The sequence below is a fragment of the Rattus norvegicus genome, chromosome 3 (assembly GCF_021556685.1).
Source record: "Rattus norvegicus strain SHRSP/BbbUtx chromosome 3, alternate assembly SHRSP_T2T, whole genome shotgun sequence".
Lineage (NCBI taxonomy): Eukaryota > Metazoa > Chordata > Mammalia > Rodentia > Muridae > Rattus > Rattus norvegicus.
In genome coordinates, this window is record NC_141536.1 from 139,942,275 (window position 1) to 139,964,953 (window position 22,679).

Below are 22,679 nucleotides of genomic sequence, written 5' to 3' on the forward strand. Positions count from 1 at the left end.
CACGATGCACTGCTGCATTTTATTTATCTGTTCTTTTAGCAATGTCCTTTTCAATGACAAATAATGCTTGTGTACATTTATGGCAGGGGTAAATTCAGTCCCTGGGCATTCGAGGGCTCCTGTCACTGCTCTGCCCCCAGGACTGTATTCATTTCCCCATATGTTTTAGATTCAAATTTCCGATGACCAATATATCTATTTCGTCTATCACATCTTCAACGCTTAAGAGTCTCTTTTCCACCTCTTGTGTGCTCTTAGAGATGGCTCTGTCTGCAGTTCCCTTTTGCTTACCAAGATTTTCCATTGCTTGAATTCCCTCAGATTGTATCTTCTTTATTGCTTCAATTTCCATGTTCAGGACTTGACCAGTTTCATTCAGATTTTTCAACTGCTTGCTTTTCTTGGCTTTCTCTAAGGGATTTACTAATTTCCAATTTTTTGTCTTTCGCTTCCCTCAAAGATTTCTTCAAGGGTTTTTTTTTTAATTCACTTCTTAAACGACCTCTGTCATCTTCATAAAGTTGGTTTTAAGGTCTTTCTCCGTGCTTCAGCTGTGTTCTAATACTCAGGACTTGCTGTAGTCAGATAGCTGGGCTCTGACTGTGACATATTTCCCTGGCTGTTGTTCTGTTCTTACACTGCCTTCTAAAATTCTGGTGTTCAGATGATTATAGGTAAAGGTGCCACTTTCCAGGTCTGTCTTTATTAGGTGGATGCTATGTTCCTTCTTCTATTTCCCCTCTAATCTTCTGGCTTGTCGGTTATGTGGTTGATGGGGGCTATATTACTTCTGGACTTCTGAGGATGGGAGGTGTCTCTGAGTTGCAGTAAGAGTTCTGTTGCCCTGCATGGCAGCTGGTCTAACTCTTCCTGAATCTCAGACTAGGGTATGTTGAGGAGTAGAGAAGGGAATTGAGATATTGTTGGAGGATGGGGGTTTGACAAAAAGCCTACCTGGTCTTCTGTCAGTCATGGCTTGTACTTCTGAAGGAGATGTCCGCTGGATTGTGGATTGGGACATAGTGAATAACAGGGGACAAAAAACTAAGGAGTTAGTTGAACTAAAACAGTGAAGAAGATTGGTGCCCGGGTGGCACAACAAGTTACCATGGTCTCTGGTGGCATGCCCTGTGGTTGAGCAAGAAGTGTTTGGTAGAAAAAACTAAGAGTGGGGAGAGTCCCTGGACAGCTGTCCTAGCTGAATTCCTGGAAGTAGGAGTTTGGGGAGTTGTCAGTCTGAGGGAACCAAGAGAGTAAGCTAGGTGCACAGGCAGCTGGTCTACATGGCCTTCAGACAGAAATGGTGGTGTTTGCCTGAGGGAATAGAAGGTGGGGAAGGCTCACAAACTGGAGACCTACCTGCTCTTATGGTACTGTGTGTTATGGTTTGGCCGGTCTAGAATGTGCCTAGGATAGGGTGTTAATGTGTTCAAACACTCTGAAGTAGGTGTAAGAACAGGATGACCTTGGGGGAGGAGGAGGGATGAGTAAAGAGCCAGTCCATGGACCGTCAGTATGGTCACCACTTGCTTTCACCACCATGACTTGTCAAAAATTTTGTCACAGAGATGAAAACCCTTAGAAGCCATTGAGGTGGGATGCTGTCTCCCACTGTCAACTGTAGATGCCTCCTTCTATTCTCTTAGAAATGGGAAAAAGAGAATCCTGTACTATACCTATGTGTATCCTATGTGTAGGTATCTGGGCTTTGTTGAAGCCCACTAGAGAAAGATACCTCCTCCTAGTCCAAAGAAAGTTCTTTCTCTGTCCCTGCTTCACCCTGTCACTTGTAAAGACTCAAAAAGTTACATAGTATTCTCTTATCCTTTAAAGAAAGGGGAATGCAGCCTGGCCCTGTAGGAAATCTGGGCTTGTCCAGATGAACACCCATAAGGGCTGGCTCCACTGAAGCCATGCTATGAAGGGGGAAGAGGAGTTATGTCCCGAATGGGACGTCTGCTTCTAAAAGTCTGTCAAGAACTAAGCTTGCAGCTTTCACTTGGAGCACCACCGAGCCTGCCTAGTTTTATAGTCCTGCCTCAGAGTAGTTTTCCCTTCTCATTCTCATTTCTTTGTAGGACGTACATTCTCTGCTCTGTGATGTATTCCTACACTCCTGCACACCTTGGAAATCCTGTCACAGGCTCTGAAGCCTTTAGAACCAGTCCCAACATATGGGTTGCTCCCTGGACTCCACTTTAGAGTTCATGGCTTTCTCCCATCCTCTTCATCTCCCTCTTGCTGGCACCTGATTTACTGTCTTCTGTGTCTCACAATTGAATAAACACTTGTAGGAGCCAAGCCTCGGAAGCACGGCAAGAGACCCCAGATTACATTGGGCATGGAGGACTGTGTGCTTCTAAAGCTAAGGGCTCACAGAGTCAACTCCATGCTCCTCCTTCCCCGGCCGTCCTGAATCAGTCCTCCTAACTGGGCTACCTGCAGGCACCAACAGATGACTGCAAGGAGAAATGGACCCAGTCCTCCTCAGAGCCCTTCACAGACAAGAACTCTCTCAATATGTCCTTTCACTCACCTGCCATCTTCACTGAATTCACCCCTACCACAGGGCTGCCATTCCCCCAACCTGTTCTCTCTTACCCAGACTCTGGACACCTGCCCATGAGGTCTGCACCTCACAGTGCCACAGGCTAAGCACCCTGTGCTTGTAACCCTGTTGATTCTCTTCCTCTCATGGCTGCTATACAAACTGCATCCTAAAGCTGAAAGGGGAAGAAAGTTCATGGTATGTGTAGGATGAAGGGCTCCTCAAGAAGTCAGATCCCACAGTTATTCATAGTCTTATGCCTTTCATTCATTAATTGTTTACATACTCATTAATTTCTCTCTTAGAGCATTTCCTGAGAGCTCTCTATGGCTTGAATGCTCTTCCAAGGGCTGTGGAAATGACTGAGGGAAAACAAAGTATCCTGTCTCCTTGTTGCTTATGTTCTTTGAACCGAACAGTGCAAGCCTTACAACCTCTCCATGGTTTCCCATCTTACCTTAGTAGAGTCTCGTGGCCTCTGACATGTCTATGAAATAGGTCAGCGCTGCCAATGATAGTGGATAAGTGTGAGTCTACATTAGATTATTCATTACTGTTGGCTGTTTTCAGATGTGTCTACTGAAAAGCATGTTTCTGCTCCATGCAGCTTGTCCTTGTGAGTGCACACATACTCAGGTGACTCTTCTCAACTCTCAGAGTATAAATTCCCTGATACTCTGATAAAGAAGTTGTCTCTTCTTTGAGAAGTTAGTCCTCCTACTTTATGGGCTCCTATTCTCTCAGGTCCTGTGGATCCTGTAGCAGTAAACAATTAATTCTACATGGGATAAATAAGGTGTTTTGAGTTTTGTTTTCTTGTGTGGCTCATGATTCCCCAGGAATAGACACTTAACACTCAATCTTGACTTGAATTCACTCAAAACAAGGCCGGCCTCGGAGGCTCCATCCTTCTCTCTCAGCTTCTCAGGCAGCGGGCACTGCAAGTCTTATTCCCCCAGAGCCAGATTAAAGGTGCGACAATCTTCCTGCCTTCAATCTGCCTGGTTGAAACTGCACATTAGAAGAAAGCTATGCTTCGACTCCGGTTCTTCTCTGCTCTCTCTGGTGCTTTAGGTGAAGTGCACTGTGGCAAAGAGTATTTCATAGACCCTGGCCAGTTTCCCCAAGGACTGTATCTAGTGTAAGAGCAGGCTGAGTGACCCAAAGCACCGTGCTTGACATGTCCAGCTTCAGGCGACAGCAGTGCTAAAAAACAAAAAGTACTATTTAACTAGATAGGAAAAGTTCAACCCATCCCTTCATTTACAGACCCCACCAAAAACAGCCCACAAAATAAACCTAACCCACCCCCTGATCAGTTATGAGACTTCAACCCCATCTCACCATTATTATGCAGTCCATTCTACAGGTTTCCCCTTCTGTGGCCTTACCAAGGTGAATCTATTACATCCTTTCTGAAGTGGGAGTCTTGGTGTAAATTTATTAATAATCCATGCGCCACCAGCCTGTCACTTTCTAGAGCATCTAACAAGTCACCATAGCACCTCCACTAGTAGGCTGGACCTATAGAAGGATGCTCATAGCAGAGTTGAGGTGGACATGTATCCCTCACAGAGAAAACTCATAGCTCCCTAGCCAAAATGCTCAAAAGCAAGCAAGAGTAGGGAGGAGTTGAGCTGAAACAGTAGTACAGGTCTTTAATACCAGCACTCAGGAGGTGGAAACAGAAGCAGCAGGCAGTCTTTGAATTCAAGGTCATGTTGATCTACAGATGCAGTTCCAGGACAGTCAGGGCTACACAGAGACACCCTGTCTCAAAAAGAGTGGAGACAGGTGAAGCTGGGAGCCTCCTAAGTCATCTATCTATCCCTCATTTTCAAGGTTAAACTGTTACCATCCTTCACTCTGCTAAGTTGTGATGCAATCCCATCAGTTCAGAACTGACTGGGTTTTCAGTGAGTTTCCCATCAGCTGACTACATGATTTGGTTTTCTTCTCTTCTTCCTATACCTGACTGAGAGCAGCATCACTGTGCATGAAACCGCTCCTAAAGAATGAATGAGTGAACACATGGAATGACACGTAGGTCAGACAATGAGGGTCTCAGAGGGAGTGGCCTGTGCAAGTCACTCTCAGTCTTTTTGCTCCACAGAGTCACACTGTCAGAAGGAAAAGCAGGAGTAGGCTCTGCTGGGGACATTGTCAACTTGTGAGCCAGCCTCAGGGCATGGCTGCTCATTAGGACAGCACTGGGTTGGTGTGGATGCCATCCTTTGGTATAACTGCAGATCAGTCCCACTGTAATCAGCTGTCCTGTGGAGGCTGTTCAGAACAGTGCCCGTTACAGTGAAGCAGATGCCCTCTACTGGGTGACAAAGGGTGACTGAACCAGAGAAACAGGAGGCTGAGTTTCCACGCATGGTGATAGTGGAGGTGGTGGTGGTGGTGGTGGTGGTGGTGGTGGTGGTGGTGGTGGTGGTGGTGGTCGGTGGTGGTGGTGGTGGTGGTGGTGGTGGTGGTGGTGGTGGTGATGGTGGTGATGGTGGTGGTGGTGGTGGTGGTGATGGTGGTGGTGGTGGTGGTGGTGGTGGTAGTGGAGTGTGTGTGTGTGTGTGTGTGTGTGTGTGTGTGTGTGTGTGTGTTAGTCTGGAAGCCATGAGTATTGTTATGTAGAGTGCCCTGGATATTTGGGAGAACATGTGGAATGGACCGACTGGGGTACACTTCATACCTGAATGGCAAGAGAGTCAGCTTTAAATTGAAACCAGAGGGGTTGGGGATTTAGCTCAGTGGTAGAGCGCTTGCCTAACAAGCGCAAGGCCCTGGGTTCGGTCCCCAGCTCCGGGAAAAAAAAAAAAAACAAAAACAAAAAATAAATTGAAACCAGAACCTGACCACAGGGAGAGTTGTGGGTTGAGCTGTAAAGAGACATTGAAAATAGAGGCTTGGTCCAGTTTTTCTCCAAATTTCCAGGTTAGGACATTTAAAAAAAAACTGGGGTTGAATCTACAGCCTCACACATGACAGTCAAGTACTCTGCCACTGTGCTACTCCTCAGCCTTTTAGCATGGGTTCATTTTCTCTCGTTTTGTTGCCCAGACTGACCTTGAACATGCTTTGCAGTCCCACTCTCCTGTCAGCCTCCTGAGCAGCCGGGATGGTAGGCTTAGGTTGTACTTTCCCTTGGACCTGGTAAAGTCCTACTGAGTGTCTGGTTCCTGTCTTTACCTGTAAGTTGGAAGTACTAACCTCTACCTGGTAGAGGTTTGTTTTAAGGTGACATAGATAATACTGTGAATATAGCACTTTCCACATGCTGAGGGGGTCATAAGGGCCTGCACTCACAGTTAGTCCTGTTGTCTTCTTGATGGCTGTAAGGCTGGGCAGGAAGGATGATTAGGAATCTGCCCTTGGGCTGGAGAGATGGCTCAGTGGTTAAGAGCTCCAACTGCTCTTTCAGAGGTCCTGAGTTCAATTCCCGGCAACCACATGGTGGCTCACAACCATCTGTAATGGTATCTGAAACCTTCTTCTGGTGTGTCTGAAGAGCTACAGTGTACTCACCCTACAGTGTCCTCACATACGTAAAATAAATAAAAATCTTAAAAAAAAAAAAAAAGGAATCTGCCCTTACTGCTTCCCTGTAATGTGCCGCATTCTGAATGGCCTCTGTGGACCTTTTCTTTTCTTCTTACCTTTTTTTTCTTTAATTGGATATTTTTATTTATATTTTAAATGTTATCCTCTTTCCAGGTTTCCCCTCCAGAAAACCACTATCCCATTCCCCTTCCCCCCTACTTCTATGAGAGTGCTCCCTTACTGGCCCACCCACTCCCTCCTGCCTCCCTGCCCTGGCATTTCCCTACATTGGGGCATCCAGCCTTGATAGAACCAAGGACCTCTCCTCCCATCGATGCCTGACAAGGCCATCCTCTGCTACATATGTGGCTGGAGCCATAGGTTCATTCCTGTGTACTCTTGGACTGGTGGTTTAGTCCCTGGGAGCTCTGCATTGTCTGGTTGGTTGATATTGGTTTTCTTTTTATGAGGTTGTAAACCCCTTAAGCTCCTTCTGTCCTTTCTCTAACTGCTCCAATGGAGACCGTGTTCTCAGTCCAATGGTTGGCTGTGAGCATCCACCTCTGTATGTGTCAGGCTCTGGAAGAGCTTCTCAGGAGACAGCTGTATCATACTCCTGTCAGCATGCACTTTTTGGTATCAGCAATATTGCCTGGGTTTGGTGGCTGTATGTATATGGGCTGGATCCCCAGGTGGGGCAGTCTCTGAATGGCCTTTCTTTTAGTCTCTGCTCCAAACTTTGTCTCCATATCTCCTCCTATGAATATTTTGGTTCTTCCTTCTAAGAAGGACTGAAGCATCCGCACTTTGGTTGTTCTTCTTGAGCTTCATGTGGTCTGTGGATTGCATCTTGGGTAATCCGAGCTTTTGGGCTAATATCCACTTATCAGTGAGTACAACTATTTGTGGTTTTTTTGTGATTGGGTTACCTCACTCAGGATGATATTTTCTAGTTCCATCAATTTGCCTATGAATTTCATGAAGTCATTGTTTTTGATAGCTGAGTAGTACTCCATTGTGTAGATGTACCACATTTTCTGTATCCATTCCTCTGTTGAAGGGCATCTGGGTTCTTTCCAGCTTCTGGCTATTATAAATAAGGCTGCTGTGAACACAATGGAGCAGGTGTCTTTGTTTTATGTTGAAGCATCTTTCAGGTATATGCCCAGGAGTGGTATAGCTGGGTCTCTGTGAACCTTTTCAATTGGTTACAGTGGGACTGATCTGCAGTTATACCAAAGGATGGCATCCACACCAACCCAGTGCTGTCCTGATGAGCAGCCATGCCCTGAGGCTGGCTCACAAGTTGACAATGTCCCCAGCAGAGCCTACTCCTGCTTTTCCTTCTGACAGTGTGACTCTGTGGAGCAAAAAGACTGAGAGTGACTTGCACAGGCCACTCCCTCTGAGACCCTCATTGTCTGACCTACGTGTCATTCCATGCGTTCACTCATTCATTGCTTAGGAGCGGTTTCACGAACAGTGATGCTGCTCTCAGTCAGGTATAGGAAGAAGAGAAGAAAACCAAATCATGTAGTCAGCTGATGGGAAACTCACTGAAAACCCAGTCAGTTCTGAACTGATGGGATTGCATCACAACTTAGCAGAGTGAAGGATGGTAACAGTTTAACCTTGAAAATGAGGGATAGATAGATGACTTAGGAGGCTCCCAGCTTCACCTGTCTCCACTCTTTTTGAGACAGGGTGTCTCTGTGTAGCCCTGACTGTCCTGGAACTGATCTGTAGACCAGGCTGGCCTTATTCAATATCCGCCTGCCTCTGAGTCTCCTTGTCTTGGGCTAGCCTGCCAGTGTCAATGCATTGGTGATTTGATAGACGTTGTGAAAAGTGAGAGGTCGGGACTTGGACTAATGTAAGATAGGAAACCATGGAGTTGTTGTGACGCTGGACTGTTCGGTTCAAAAACCATAACCAACAAATAGACAGGATACTTTGTTTTACCTCTATTGTTTTCACAGCCCTTGGAAGAGCATCAAGCCATAGACAACTCTCAGGTAATGCTGCAAGAAGGAAATACAAGAGGAAGTAAATAATTAACGAAATAAAGAAATGAGACCATAAGTAATTTGCGAGATCTGACTTCTTCAGAAATCCTTCACCCTGTGGGAAAACTAGCCCCTCCCTACTCACATCCATCGACCTTCCACTTCAGTCTTTAAGGTACGGTTCGTACAGCGGCCACCAGAGGGCGCGAAACGGCTGGGTTTCCCGCACGGAGGGCTTTTCCTGTAGCACCGCATTGGGCGGAGCCTAAGGCCAGGCGCCCTGCCGCTGGACACTGTAGAACGGCGGGCGGAACGCAGACCTGGGTTCGGGCTGTTGCAGTGTCCGCCGGAGCGGTTTGGGGAGTGCACGGGGTGAAGATGGCGGAGGAGCGGCAGGACGCGTTGAGGGAGTTCGTGGCGGTGACGGGCGCTGAGGAGGACCGGGCCCGTTTCTTCTTGGAGTCAGCTGGCTGGGACCTGCAGGTAGCGCCGCGAGGCGGGCCGCTTCGGGTGGGCTGGGGAATGCGGAGCGCGGAGGTCTCCGTGGTCCCTACGCGGCCGAAGCGCACAGTCATCCCTGCGTGGCTGGGCCCTAGCCCAGGCCTCATGGTCTCTGGGGTCGCTTGCCACGCGTCGCCGGCCTGGCTTGGAAGTTAATGGTCGCGGGCGGGCTCCGGCCTGCTCTGCAGGGCCTCAGTTTCCTGCGGGCTCGCAGTGTTGGCGAGACTTTGGGCGCTGCTGCAGTCCGCGTGGAGGAGTCGCCTGGGGGCGTGGCTGTCTCGGCGAGTGTCTGCGGGTGGCCTGGTGGATTCAAGTGACCAGCTTCCAGATGGAGCCCCACTGAGGTCGTGGTGGCCCTCCAATTCCGCTTCCGCAATGGTGCGGTGCCTGGGGGTGGGGGTGGGGGACCTGCCCGGGAATCAGCCCACGCCCCACTGTTGCTGGGAGAAACTACCTGTGGGATTGTGGCACAAGTTTGGGGTCTCTTCACTTTTCGTAGTTAACTTACTGTAAAATGGGGATTTCTTAGGCACTTACTGCCTTGTTCACTAGCATGTGGTAAATAGTCACAAAGTAATTAATTTAGAAGACAAGCTCCACCAGGCATGAAATGTTGCACACTTCTGATCCCTAAAGTAACACCCATCTCTTAGTGCTCAGACACATACAGTAATTAATGTTAGAAAGAACTGATTGCATAAATGTCCTTGGCCAGCCTACATCTTAGGTAGACGATGACTAATATTTCTTGAGCACCTACTACAAGCCAAGCACTGTTCAGCATTACAAAATGTCTCATTTACATGTCTCACATTTTTCAGCTGAGACTTTGGAGGATAAGTAACTTGCTGAAGAACTCATTAACTACTAATTAAACAGGTAAAGACTAACCCTATTTTATGGATGAGGACTTCAAAGGGACACCAAATGTGCTTAATGTGTGAGCTTTCTGATGTACAGTCTGCTGACTGTAGCATTTAAATAGCCTCCCAGACATTAGGAATTTTTACTCCTTTAACCCTTTTTAGCACTCCGGAAGCAGAAGATCTCTGAGTTCGAGGCCAGCCTGGGCTATATAGTTCCAGAATGACCAGGAATAAATGTCCCTCTTTCAAAAACATAACAAACAAAAAGAAATGAGATGCTCTTACAGGCACTGTAAGCCTCCGGGCTAAACAGAAATGCTTAAGAGAAAAACTTCTATCCCAATAGATCATCCGAACTGAAGCTCTTACCTGTGTGGTAACTTGGCTACCAGTGCCAGGACTTGAATGCAGTTCTCTAAATGTCAGTTTAGTGCAGCGCCTAAGGTGGCACATGACTTCCCAGGAAACTGGTTATATTATGTGAAGAAGACCTTCAGGCTGATTGTCCCATGACAGCTCATTGCCTTCTATATGATTGGTTACCTTGTGGACCGGAGGTGCCTCCTTGAGCTCCTTGGGACCTCATTGTTCTGTCTTATCTCTTTGCTTGGAGAATGTTTATAAATAAATGCCTTCTCATTGAGTTGGTGATGGCCACAAATGGCCAGAGGACTCATGACAAAGGACTTCCGTGTGTGTGAGGCTAAGGTGACTGCATTTATCTTAGCGGTTATCTCCTTTAGTGTTACAGGTTTGGTGGAACTGCATCCCCATTGCAAACAAGAAACTGGGCTTCACAAAGAAAGGAAATGTAGCATCTATATGTCCCTATACTGTCACTTCTACCTCTTAGAACATAAGAGTGAGGGCCTGAGCATACTGCCTGGGGTTGAACCTGACCCCATTTCTTACCTCCAGAAACTGTTTTCATTTTGTAGTCCTTCTATGCTAGCTATAAAAAGAGACAACCTGACACACAAATAACAAATAGATGGTGGTCTTATTTTATGTTTTCCATATTAATTCCATATTGATCTTATTTATTATCTTTATTCGCCATAGTGGGTGGATTCCCCTGAGGGACATATCCCCACCTCCACGTCCAGGCTAATACATGTCTATTGCCTTTCCCTCTAGTCTTTGGTTCCAGGCATAGGAATTTTTTTTTAAGTATGGTTTTTGTCTTCATGTTTTTGTTCCAGTGTCAGATATGTGTCAGATGAGAGACTGGAGGATTCCAAAGTACTCTCTCTTTGTTTCAGATTGCACTTGCAAGCTTTTATGAGGATGGAGGGGATGAAGACATTGTGACCATTTCACAGGCAACCCCAAGTTCAGTGTCCAGAGGCACAGCTCCTAGGTAAGGACCAACTTCAGTTGCTACATGAGTGTTTCCAGAAAAGGGACTTTTCTTTCTGACTTGACAGAAGGTTCAGGTCCAGATTAATGAACCAAGAGGTTTGAGGATCTACTAAAAGAGAACTGAGGGATTCAAGGGTCAACTTAAGTTTTTTGTGGTTTGGGTTTGTTTGTTTGCTTGCTTGTTTTTGTTTTTAATGTGAGTGGGTGTTCTGCCTACGAGTATGTCTATGTACCATGGGGGCCAGAAGAAGGCAATGGATTTCCTGAAACTGGAGATAATGGATGGTTGTGAGCCACCATGTGGGTGCTATGAGTTGAAATGGGGTTTCTGAAAGAACATTCAATGCACTAACCACCAAGCCATCTCTCTAGCCCTTAAGATTTTTAAGAACTATGTTTATGAACTTCGAGGAATGACTGTCTTATCTCTGGAAGTTTTCATTCCTTTAAGAGTGGCATACTATAGATGAAGTCAATGACGTTAGGAATGTCTGTCACGTTACTAAGATGATCATGGAAATAAAGGGACGCTAACTGACAATTATACCACCTTTCCTGGATCTTCAGCTTCAGTCTCCAATCACTGCTGTGATCTTCTCATGAGGAGAATGTTGGTCTTCTCAGATGCACTGAAGGATTCTTCCACAGATGCGTCTGAGCTCCTGGACACTTCTTTCTGTAATGTTAGTCTAATTGCACTTATTCCAGTGTATGTTTTGTCAGAAAATTTTGCTGGGTTTGAATTCAGCTCCAGAATGCAGAAAGAGTGTCTTTCTACCCTGAAATAGTGAATTCTCAGAGAGTCTCTGAGCTTTAAACTACATTTGTTCCCTTGAGAAATAGTAACACCAAATCTCACTGTCCTTCATGTCTTTCTCTGCCTCCAGTTTCCACAGAAAGGAGGTCACAGAAAAGTGATCTTTCAATTACTTGCAGTGAGATACTGATGAAATATTGTAGTGTTATTGCCTGAGGCGTGAGTTGTAAGGTTGCTGGCAAAGGGGGCTGATTTGTGATCTAACTCTTTGGGTTATTGACATGTCAGAAGTACCAGGGAGGAGGAATTGAAATGTACCATCTGATGCTAGCCATTTATTACTTCCTTTCTTCTCCCGCAGTCCAGAATAACCCTTAGCACAGCAAGGGTTTGGTTAAGCCCTAGATTTGATTGTGGGCTTCAGTGAAATGTAAAAGGGGGGGAGGGATGGTTTGTTATGTCATTGTCTTTCTTTAGGAGGAAAATGCTGACTGAATTTTCTCAGAAGAAACTAAACTGTAGTAGCACCCCAAAGGAATTTGGTGGTGGTCAGGGGAGCAACTGCTGTCCAGCCTTTGACCTAGCCATTACAGGACACTTAGCCTGCTGCTGACTGACCTCTGTTCTCCTGTCATCTACCTTTCATGTTAGCGCTAAGCTCTTCCTTTGACTCTGGAATGGGGCATTTAGTGTGGAGCCCTTGAGCCTCCAGGAGGACCCTGTAGAAAGGGATAGTAGATGTCTTTAGATCAAAATTACTGTAGGTATGGGTTTAACTATACTTTGGTAGGTATCTTCTGGCAAGAGAGTATATTAGATTCCCCTAAGAAGAATCTAATAAGATGTTTTGCATAACTTACTATGGAAGGAATTCTAAGATCAATGTAAATCTTTATCATTACTGAGCACTTAGTGCCAACCCATGAGTTAAGCCTTTATATACATTTTTTTAGTTGTCTACCTTGTGAGGTGAGTACTGTACCCTTCCCCCAGATAGATGCAGACACACAAGAGCTGGGCTCCTTCTCCAGATCACACAAGCCAGCAAATGGAGGAGGGTAAAAGTCAGAGTAGTTCTGCTTCCTGAATCTCAGTTCTCAGCACAGCATGCTACTTGTCATGGGTTTTCAGAAGTCCTCCAAAGTTTTTCCTGAATCTGCCTTTCTCATCTTAACCCCTTTCCTTTTCTTAAATTCTTTGTTCCAACCAAACCAATTCCTTTGATGACCTACCCATCTCTGTGATATGCGTGGTTCTGTCTTTGGTGGTGTTCTCTCTAAATTGCTGTAGTGGCTGTCTTGCTTTCTGCCTGTCAGTCTCAGCTCACATCCCACACCCATGTCTGCCTTATCCTTGATCCTCTGCTGAGCAGCACACCACAGCCCTATTCCTCAGAACTCCAGTTGCAGCTCTAAATCTGTTTACTTTAGCCATGTTCATGTATTAATAAGTAACACCTCTCTCGTGTTGTCTTGAACAGTTTAGCTTTTCATATTAATAAAATGAGAAGTAGAGTTATTGTACTAGCCATCTGTCTGTTGAAGCTAGATAGCCTCACCTCCGTTCTCGAACACCCTTCAGCAGCTTTGAAAGTGGGGGGTGTACTCACTACCCTCAGATCAAGAGACAGCATCTTAGAAAAGCTGAGTCACACCTGCTGCCTGCTGTGTCTAAAGTCAGAGCTAATGATGCTGCCTTCCTGTCCAGCACTTCACTGACTCTAACAGGAACAGGCAGTTTCTATTTTTTATTCTCTCTTTCACCTCCCAGAATCTATACTTGTTCAAGTTTCAGGACTTGCATTTTCTCCTTCTCTATAGCTACCTTGTTTACGAGGCTACTGTTAGCAGTCACTGCATTTATTTTTCCAGTCAGGGTCTTTACATGTAGCCCAGCCTGGCTACCCATAAAATAGTTATCCTTCTGCTTTGGCTTCCTAAATGCCGAGATTATAGGTTTGTGCCACCATGCTTCGGCCTAACCACATATGCTGAATGGCCAAAATGATGTCTTGTCCCTTCCTGGCTTTGCAGATAGATAAAGCATTTCCATGGTCACAGAAAGGTGTGTCACAGAACCAAGATGGCCAGCTTTAAAGCAGAAAATATAAGGAACTTCTGTACTACTTCAGGATACCAGGTACCCTAGGAGGTAGCTTAAGGCCTCCAAAGGAAAACCCTCAAACACAGGAGTCTGTCATTAATAATGTACCCCAGCACATCGGGGCCATAATATGACTCTCTAAAGCATTACCGGAGAGCAGTTGTCCTCAAACTCGAGGCTCCTTCTCCTCCTCCTCCTCCTCAGCAGGGACTATGCGAACACCACTTCGAGATTCCCAAGCCTGGAAATTTAAAGTGGTGTTGAGGATTCACAGGCTCACCTCAGAGCTCTTGGTACTCCTGATCTAGCAACCACACTTTAGAATTACTTCCAAAAAGTAGTTCCTAAGTGCACCACGGAATGCAAAGGTCTCTACATACCAACAGTGCTCAGAAGACCCAAAAGGTTAGTATTGGCCTTATATCCATTAATATAGGAGAAAGCAAGCGATTAGAGAATTTAAGTAGCATGTCCCAAAGTACAGAGCAGAATTAGCACGGGATCCATCTACAGTCGCACCAAATATGTCAGGTGCTACTGGATTTCGGTATATACGTTTGGGAGAAAGGTAAAACCCATGTGGAGAGTATGCTGTTTGCTCAGTATATATGAATCTATTTAACAACAAAGCAGTAGCAACTTTGCCATGGATTCTCAGTCCTAGCTTATCACTCATTCAGAGACCTGAGAAAGAGAGTGGAAGTTGCCTCTCTAGGCATTAGTTAGATGTCATTACTGAGATCCTTATACTATATCATATAGCCCTCCAGGAATACCTGGAGGTTACTCCCAATTATCTCTAGCAGGAACTGTATTTGCTCTGGCTTTGTCTTCTTGTTTCCAACAGATGAAACCTCAGACTCTCTCTCTTGTCCTCTGCTTGCTCCCTTGAAACATGGCTGTCACTTTTCCCTAGTAAATAGCTATTCCCTCTCTGCCCGGCCTCATGAGCCCTCCCATTCTACATTGTAAAAAAACTACTTCACTCACGAAATTAAAATTGTTTTTTTTTTCTTTATAAATGAAATGCTTGTCTTATGGTCCTTAAACCTTTGTTTACTGAGAATAGATTCAAATTGAAAACAATTGCACAGTTAACCCCTCAAACCTCTCCTCTACACCCTGTGGGATTTGTGGGCCCACCCCACCCCCGAATACTAGTAATAATACTTGCCAGGTGAGGTACCCTGTGCCTATAGTCTGAGCACCTAGGAGACTGAGAAATGGGGATCTAAATCTAAACAAGAGATCTTTTTTTTTTTTTCTTTCGGAGCTGGGGATCGAACCCAGGGCCTTGCGTTTGCTAGGCAAGCGCTCTACCACTGAGCTAAATCCTCAAACCCTAAACAAGAGATCTAAAGAAACTCTTTAAAATCATCCTGCAGTAGAAACAGGCAGGGAACTCTCTAATGCTGCCTGCCACCCACACATTCATTCTGCAGGACTCCTTGACCTTTCTCTAGTGTGTTAGACTTTTGTCTCTGCATTTACATACGTGTTTCCATAATGCCATTTTAGTTCCCGTTTCCCACTATCTCCACCATCCTTTCCCACTCAATTGCCTGTTCATCAGTTCTTGGTAATGGTCCAAATGTATCTTTTTGTAGGAAGTCTTTCCCTCACAGGAGACAAGAGGCTTTGTGTTTATAAAGTCATGTGTACTGACTGCCATAGCCCCTATTGTGCATCGTTGTAGTAGACAGTTGCTTATCTGTGCCACTAACCTGTAAGACCAGTGTCTAATTATCTTTATAAATCCAACATTTAGTTAATGTCTTAAATGTTAAAGGTTAATAATAAAACTTCAGTAGTAAGAATTTTGTTTTAATTTTATGTGTATGGGTATTTTGCCTGTGTTTGTATGTATACCATGTACGTGGCTGGTGCCCACAGAGGTCAGAAGAGGATGTTGGATTTCCCAGAACTGTACAAATAGTTGTGAGCTATCCTATATACTACATGTATGCCCAGAACCAAACCTTGGTCCTCTGCAAGAGCATCAAATGCTCTTAATCACTGTGTCATCTCTCCAGCCCTCAGTAGTTTGCTTTAGAAATAGTGAATAGCTCATTCCCCCATTTCCAGAACAGCTTAAATTGGATTCCATTTTACCTCACAGTAGCATTAGCTAATTTATTCTCAGTCCTGTGTGACCTTAACAGACAAATACCACATCCTTTGTTATCTAAACTTAGGTCAGTCTTCATCTGTGTTCTTCATATCACAACATCTCACTCTAGAGTCCAACTCCCCAATTGATATAGGTGCTGCATTTCTTTAATTATTCCTGAAATAATTTTGCTCCTTTTTGTCTCCAGTGATAATAGAGTAACATCCTTCAGAGACCTCATTCATGACCAAGATGAAGAGGAAGAGGAAGAAGAGGGACAGAGGTAAGGCTTTGAGAGGGAGCACGATTCATAGGAGGTACACAATGGTATTTAAATCACCTAGGATAAGGTGTGGGACACATGCTCACTATTGCCAACCATCACTGTTGTGCATAGCGTATAACATCCTAAGAACAGTTTGCTCAGTGTAGTTTAAAAGTAATTTCTCGTCTGGTTGCTGCTGCACCCCCCTTTGTCATATTCTGGGGCTGTGCTCGCGCAGGCATGCACTCTCTCTCTCTCTCTCTCTCTCTCTCATTGTTACAGGAAGGTATTTATAGAAGATTATTATAAAGAGGGAAGCAAAACCTCTAAGAATGAGAAAGTTACCCATAATATCACAGTGCAGACATAGCCAAGTATTTATTTGTGCTGTTTTTACCCATATAAATTAATTACACAATAAGTAGAAAAATAGGGTTATAAACGTGTATACTCCAGACACAATCATACTGTTTTTACTTTTAGGAATGTTGTAATAGAATTATTGCTTCGTTGTAGAAAATGTGAGTCCCATAGAATGAAAGTATAGTGTTCATTCTTTGATAATTATTGTTAATATTTTGTTATGTTTCTATGCAGTTCTTGTTCTGATTATACATGGTGAAGTTGATTTATTTCTTGATTTGGATTAAGCAAGGTCTTAGATACTTCCCTGCTGACACTAAAATTCCTGTTTTCCATGACTTTGCTAGCCCCTATGTCCCATAGTTTTGGTATGTCTGTGTCTATTCTACTGTAAATGTCAATTCCATGAGCATTTATATTAGTCTTTAACCACTTTTGAATTACGTTCTTAGAGTGATTCCTCTAACAGAAATACCAGGTCAAGAACATAATACTTTTAAGACTGTTATTCACAGGCTCCCAGGTCTTAAGCCAAGACTTAAAATCCCTCAGCTAAGACTTTTCAGCCCAGGCAGAACTGTATTTATCTGGATTGAACAAGAATAAGCTGGCTATAGCCTCATTTCTCAGGCGTTTATTCTTCATGGGTCTGCTTTGGTCTTTCAAGCATTTCTCAGGGAGATGAGAAGATAACCATTGTGGAAATGTAGTGACTTCACTGTGGAGACTTGAGAAGCCTGTGTTCATGTAGTGCTTCACACTATCTCAGAACTTTGCTTTTAAATATACTGGAGACTTGGAGATGTAGGTAGTTTTAAGGTTTTATACTCCTCAAGTAGAAGGCACTAACTCAGCCCCATGTGTGACTGCCGAGCTCCCAAATACCACCTCCACCTTTTCCAGCCTGGTCACAGCTTCCACTGTGACCCTCCACTGTTTCACAGCCCTTTAGATTCCTTGCCTACTTTAGACCCTACACACTTTAGACTCAGCCCTAGCCTAAGTGTTGCCTCCTGTTCTAGGGAAATTGTAAGACTTACATGCCAAGATTGATTCCTACTTAATCCTTTTTAGAGACAAATTGCTGAATTAGTGTAAGACTGATGAGGAAGCAGCTATGTGACAGTGCCCTCTTAGATCCAGATTAATAAAAGTGCTAATTTAATCTCAAGCTGTTCTTGGACTACTAGAGTGCCTGGGGTAGATATCTTGGAGCGTATCTTTGAGATTGGAGCTTCCCTGGCTTCTAGTGCATCTCCTGAGGCTCCCCGTGTGCATCGTAAGAATGGCAGGTGAAGCGAGTCTGGGGGGCGTTTTGGTGTGGTGTCAGTCCGCCTCACATGTACATTGCTCTGCTTGCTCTTTTGCATACATCTGCTGATTTGAACCTCGACCCTGACTTAAGGAGCAGGTAGGTAGGGCATGTAATCCTTTCATTTTAAAGCAACAAAGAGTGCAAAGCAGTGCACTGGCTTATTCAGGTCATCAGTTGCAGAGCCAGGACTGGGTCCTAGCTGCTTGTACTAACTGCACCACCACCATTAATCCAGAATTCTTAGAGTTAGCTGCTTCTGACGAGGACCACAGCTGCCTCCTCCTGGAAAGGGGCTTCCATATGATGGTTCCTGCTGACATTCTCCTGCATTAATGTGTTGTCGTGCATGCCTGGAATGTTCTTCCCCCATGTCTTTATCTGATAACTGCATCCTCAAGAGGTCCAGGAGATGTCTCGGCAGCCTTGTTGTTGTCCCTGTCTCTCCATCTCCATGCCACCACCGCCATTGTCCCCAAGACCCTTACTGACTTCATGGCTGTTCCCATTGCATCATATCTGCCTGCACCCTTCCATGTTTTCCTAGCTAGCCAATAAAGACATTATACCCGAACCTGGTACATCTTCTGTTCATTTTTGGTGTGTTTGGCATTTTATACACAGGTTTTATGCTGGGGGCTCAGAGAGAAGTGGACAGCAGATTGTTGGTCCTCCCCGGAAGAAAAGTCCCAACGAGCTGGTGGATGATCTGTTTAAGGGTGCCAAAGAGCATGGGGCTGTAGCTGTGGAACGAGTGACCAAGAGCCCTGGAGAGACCAGTAAACCGAGAGTGAGCATAAGGGTTGTTGTACCCAAAGGAATTGATTCCACAGTGACGAGTGAGGCCTCCTTCTCTCTAGCAGAGATTGGTTTCTTTGTTTTTTCACTTGGCTACTTGTTCTCCTGTGTAGAAGACTAATGTGTCTGTGCTGGATCAGAGCTCAGAAACATACCTATCCAGTTTAGCCAGCTTAGTGATTTCCTTTCACTGTAATTAAATTCATTACTGGTTTCGGGGGAGGATTTTTTGGGGGGGGGTGGTTTTGTTGTTTTTTTTAAAAAACAGGATTTTTTTGTGTAGCCCTTTCCATCTTTAGAATTTTTTTCTGTAGACCATGCTTGCCTCAAGCTCACAGAGATGCCTGCCTCTGCCTCTGCCTCTGCCTCTGCCTCTGCCTCTGCCTCTGCCTCTGCCTCTGCCTCTGCCTCTGCCTCTGCCTCTGCCTCTGCCTCTGCCTCTGCCTCTGCCTCTGCCTCTGCCTCTGCCTCTGCCTCTGCCTCTGCCTCTGCCTCTGCCTCTGCCTCTGCCTCTGCCTCTGCCTCTGCCTCTGCCTCTGCCTCTGCCTCTGCCTCTGCCTCTGCCTCTGCCTCTGCCTCTGCCTCTGCCTCTGCCTCTGCCTCTGCCTCAAGTGGTGGGGTTAAAGATGTGCTCCATCATGTCCAATTTTGTTACCAGTTTTTATGTAAAGATTTCTGTCCTTCAGAAAATCAAAAAGTCATTGTTGCTGTCCTGTCCCCATATTCCTGAATTATTACTGAGTTTACACTGAGAGTGGTAGCCGTTCCCTTTAGCTGGGCCTTCTAGCCTTCACCTCTTATCCTCGCTTGTGACAGTCAGTGTGCTATTCAGAAGTTAAGGAACTTGATCAGATGCTGCCTTTCTGCTTCATCCCTTATATGTCTTCGTACCTGAGTAATTCCACCACCAAGTGTTTATGAACTTGTCCCTTTACAGCCATTTGCAGGAGGGGGCTACCGCCTTGGAGCAGCACCAGAAGAGGAGTCTGCCTATGTGGCAGGAGAAAGGAGGCGGCATTCAGGCCAGGATGTGAGTCTGCCTTGCTCAGAGACGTTTGTGAACTGTTCATTGTGCCCATTTCAGAAGGGGCTGGTTACATGTGTGAACGATCAACTTCTGAAAGATGAGCCTGCTGTGGTCTCTACAGGGCTGTTCACAGCAATGAGACAGTTTTCACTTGGTGGGCAGAGGGCCAGGGCAAGGGGCGGGGAAGAAGATGGGCACAGGAAGGTTTCTTGAGTGTTCTTTGGATCACAATAAGGGGGCAATATATGTGTGTGTTGGATGGGAAGGGGGTTCTCTGATGTTTGGGGAATGGTTGAAGAACCTCCTTGAAAGTGCCAAAGAAACCTGAAATATGGATGGATTTGGTTGGTTGTGTCCATTTTGTTTCATTTTGCTTGATTTTTCTTTATCTTCCACACACATTCACACACACACACACACATTCTCCATGCAATATTGTATAATTTTGAGTCTATAAAAATTTTTAACATTATGTTACAAAATACTTTGGCCTTCCTTTGTGTTTATTCATTTCTGTGATGTATATTTTATATTTAAATCATTTTAGTTTTACTCCCAAATAAAGTCAAGCAGGAAAACAGTAAAACTTTTATAGACTTGTAGCAGTGGCCTACAGTACATTAGTTGTTAGCTTTTCAAACCTTTTTCTCTAAGTGCATATAGGAAGTTGGCAAATTATGTATATCTTCTTGAAATTTCTTTAATGTCAAGGGGGCAGGGGATATGCACATGAGGACAGAGGTTATAGGGGGTATTTAGATCTTCAGGAACGAGGGTTAAAGACAGTTGGGAGGGACTGGCATGAGTGCTAGTAACCAAACTTAGTTCCCTCTATCAGAGCACTATTTGCTTTTAACCACTGAGCCATCTCTCCAACCCCAGATATCATTTTTAATCACTGCAAAATAGCTGAGGAGTGGATTTGACACTAGCAGTCCTTCAGTTAGGGAGCCAGAGCTGGGGTTGAGTCATCTCTTGTATACTCACCTCGCTAGCAAACTCCTTAGAACAATGCCCGTTTTCCTAACCTTCATCATAGCATATTCCTAGTTTAAGTTGGTGCATATGTACTTGGTTGATAACCCTTGATGTGTGTGTATCTGTCTCATGATGTTTTTGCAGTGACATGGTGAAATAGTGAAAACCCACTTATTTGTAGGTTCAATTGCATTTTCTAGGTTCCTCACATTGTAACTACCTGCTTATTACCTCCTGTTGTCACAGGTTCATGTAGTGCTAAAGCTCTGGAAAACTGGATTCAGCCTAGACAATGGTGACCTTAGAAGCTACCAAGACCCATCCAATGCCCAGTTTCTGGAGTCTATCCGTAGAGGGTAAGCAGGAAAGCCCACGTTAGTTTCACATTAGTAAATGAGTTGTCGGCTGGGGATTTAGCTCAGTGGTAGAGCGCTTACCTAGGAAGCGCAAGGCCCTGGGTTCGGTCCCCAGCTCCGAAAAAAAGAAAAAGGAAAAAAAAAAAAAAAAAGAGAGAGGTTAGTAAATGAGTTGTCAGGTGGGGAAGGAAGAAAAGTTATTAAACCAGATTTAGCACAATTGGCAAAAGATTCACAGATCGCTCTAAAAATCTTTGTCCATGTTTTGGCTTTTCCCCTGAGGCATAGCTAAGTAGCCAAGTAAACAAACCATGCTGTGACTGAAAGGTGGAAGCAGACCAGTAGCACTTTCATAACCAGACCCTGGTGACCATAGCATAACCAGTCTCCCTCTTCTCAGGCTGTTGGGGTGAGAGATGCTGTCACTGCCTTGGGGTGGGGCTTCCCTCATCTTCTCCCCAGTTCCTCTCCTCATGAAAGTCCTTGGGGATAGAGAAAGAGAGAGATGGAGAGACAAAGGAGAGGGGCTTGAGAAAGCAAAGGACTTGAGAGGTTTGGTCTCACCTGTGTGCTCTTCTAGTGTGCTTTCTGTTGCTGTGATAAAACAGTAACCAAAGGCAGCTAAGGGAGCAGCAAGTCTGTAACAAGGCTTATTGGTTTGCTTGCCGACTCCTGCTCTACTGGCTCGCTGACAGAGCTACGTTCACCTGCCCAGACAGTGTGGTCCCTGGTGGCTGGGCCTTCCTGCATCGCTTGTCAGTGATACAGTCTCTCAGAGATATGGCCACAGGCCAAGCTGGGGAAAGCAGTTCTTCAATTGGGGTTCTCTCTTCCCAGATGACTGCAGAGGATATCAAGTTGACAATAACAACTTAACCAGCATTTCCATCCTTCTCACAATAACCCCAACATTGCCTTTTTCCTTAGGGAGGTTCCTGCAGAGCTTCGGAGGTTAGCTCACGGTGGGCAGGTGAACTTGGATATGGAGGATCATCGGGACGAGGACTTCGTGAAGCCCAAGGGAGCTTTCAAAGCCTTCACTGGCGAGGGCCAGAAACTAGGCAGGTGAGAAGCCGTGTCAGCTGGACTACCAGCCAATCCTGTGTCCTCACTGTGAGGAGCTTCGTGTTGTTTGCAGGGTAGTTGAATTTTGTTTCAGGGGAGGGAGAGTAAGGAGAGTATGGGTTCTGGAGTCGAGACCTGAGTTAAGTCTCTGCTTGTCTTTCCTTTACAGCTGTGTGACCTTAGACTGCACAGCTTCAGTTTCCTCAGCTATAAAGTAGGGTGGATAAGAGTCCTTGCCCTCAGGATTGTACTTGGGAAGAATAAATGAGCCAGTGCATGTAGAACTGCCTGGCGTGAGCACCAAAAGGAGCATAGCTGCTGCTCTGACTCGGAATCCTGAGTATTGGAGAAGCTGCGTCTCCTGGCTGCTGTAAGCCTAGAATAAGCATGCAGGGCTTAGAAACTTCCAACTTCCTATCCAGCACAGCCTCCCAGGAGTGTTGCTCAAGATAGATGGGACATCATAGCCCTTGGAAAGGTTGCTACTGCTTTGGAGATGAGGCTTTTAGTGTGTAGCCCAGTCAAGACTGGGGTTCTGTTGCCCACAGCTGGTCCTTATCTCAGTATCCTCCTGCGTCAAAGTGCTAGGGCTAGAAACATGTACCACCCATCACACTTAGGTTCACTATCATGTTGTCATCCAGAATAATTAGGAACTAAAACATCTTAGGTTTTTTTCAGGTTTATCTCAAATATAAAATAAACTTGAGATTTGAGGGTTT

General features: G+C 45.2%; 1 protein-coding gene and 1 long non-coding RNA gene across 3 annotated transcripts in view; one reads left to right on the forward strand and one right to left on the reverse strand.

The window, feature by feature from the left end:
• LOC102548446 (uncharacterized) lies at positions 1 to 8,969 on the reverse strand. The gene is made up of 3 exons (XR_015684711.1): positions 8,240 to 8,969; positions 8,051 to 8,109; positions 1 to 3,754 (listed from the first exon to the last, which is right to left on the reverse strand). It is a non-coding gene; the product is annotated as an uncharacterized LOC102548446 (long non-coding RNA).
• The window catches only part of Nsfl1c (NSFL1 cofactor), a 24,604-nt gene continuing 10,289 nt past the window's right edge, over positions 8,365 to 22,679 (forward strand). Inside the window, exons 1-7 of one of the 2 annotated variants that reach the window (NM_031981.2) lie at positions 8,365 to 8,577; positions 10,724 to 10,821; positions 16,002 to 16,076; positions 18,358 to 18,523; positions 19,469 to 19,561; positions 20,783 to 20,892; positions 21,820 to 21,957. In NM_031981.2, coding sequence (NP_114187.1) covers positions 8,473 to 8,577; positions 10,724 to 10,821; positions 16,002 to 16,076; positions 18,358 to 18,523; positions 19,469 to 19,561; positions 20,783 to 20,892; positions 21,820 to 21,957 — 785 coding nt within the window. In that variant the 5' untranslated portion in view covers positions 8,365 to 8,472. Of the gene's footprint in view, positions 8,578 to 10,723; positions 10,822 to 16,001; positions 16,077 to 17,611; positions 17,833 to 18,357; positions 18,524 to 19,468; positions 19,562 to 20,782; positions 20,893 to 21,819; positions 21,958 to 22,679 lie in introns of those variants that run through there. The other variant, XM_087654748.1, reaches the window with a different exon arrangement.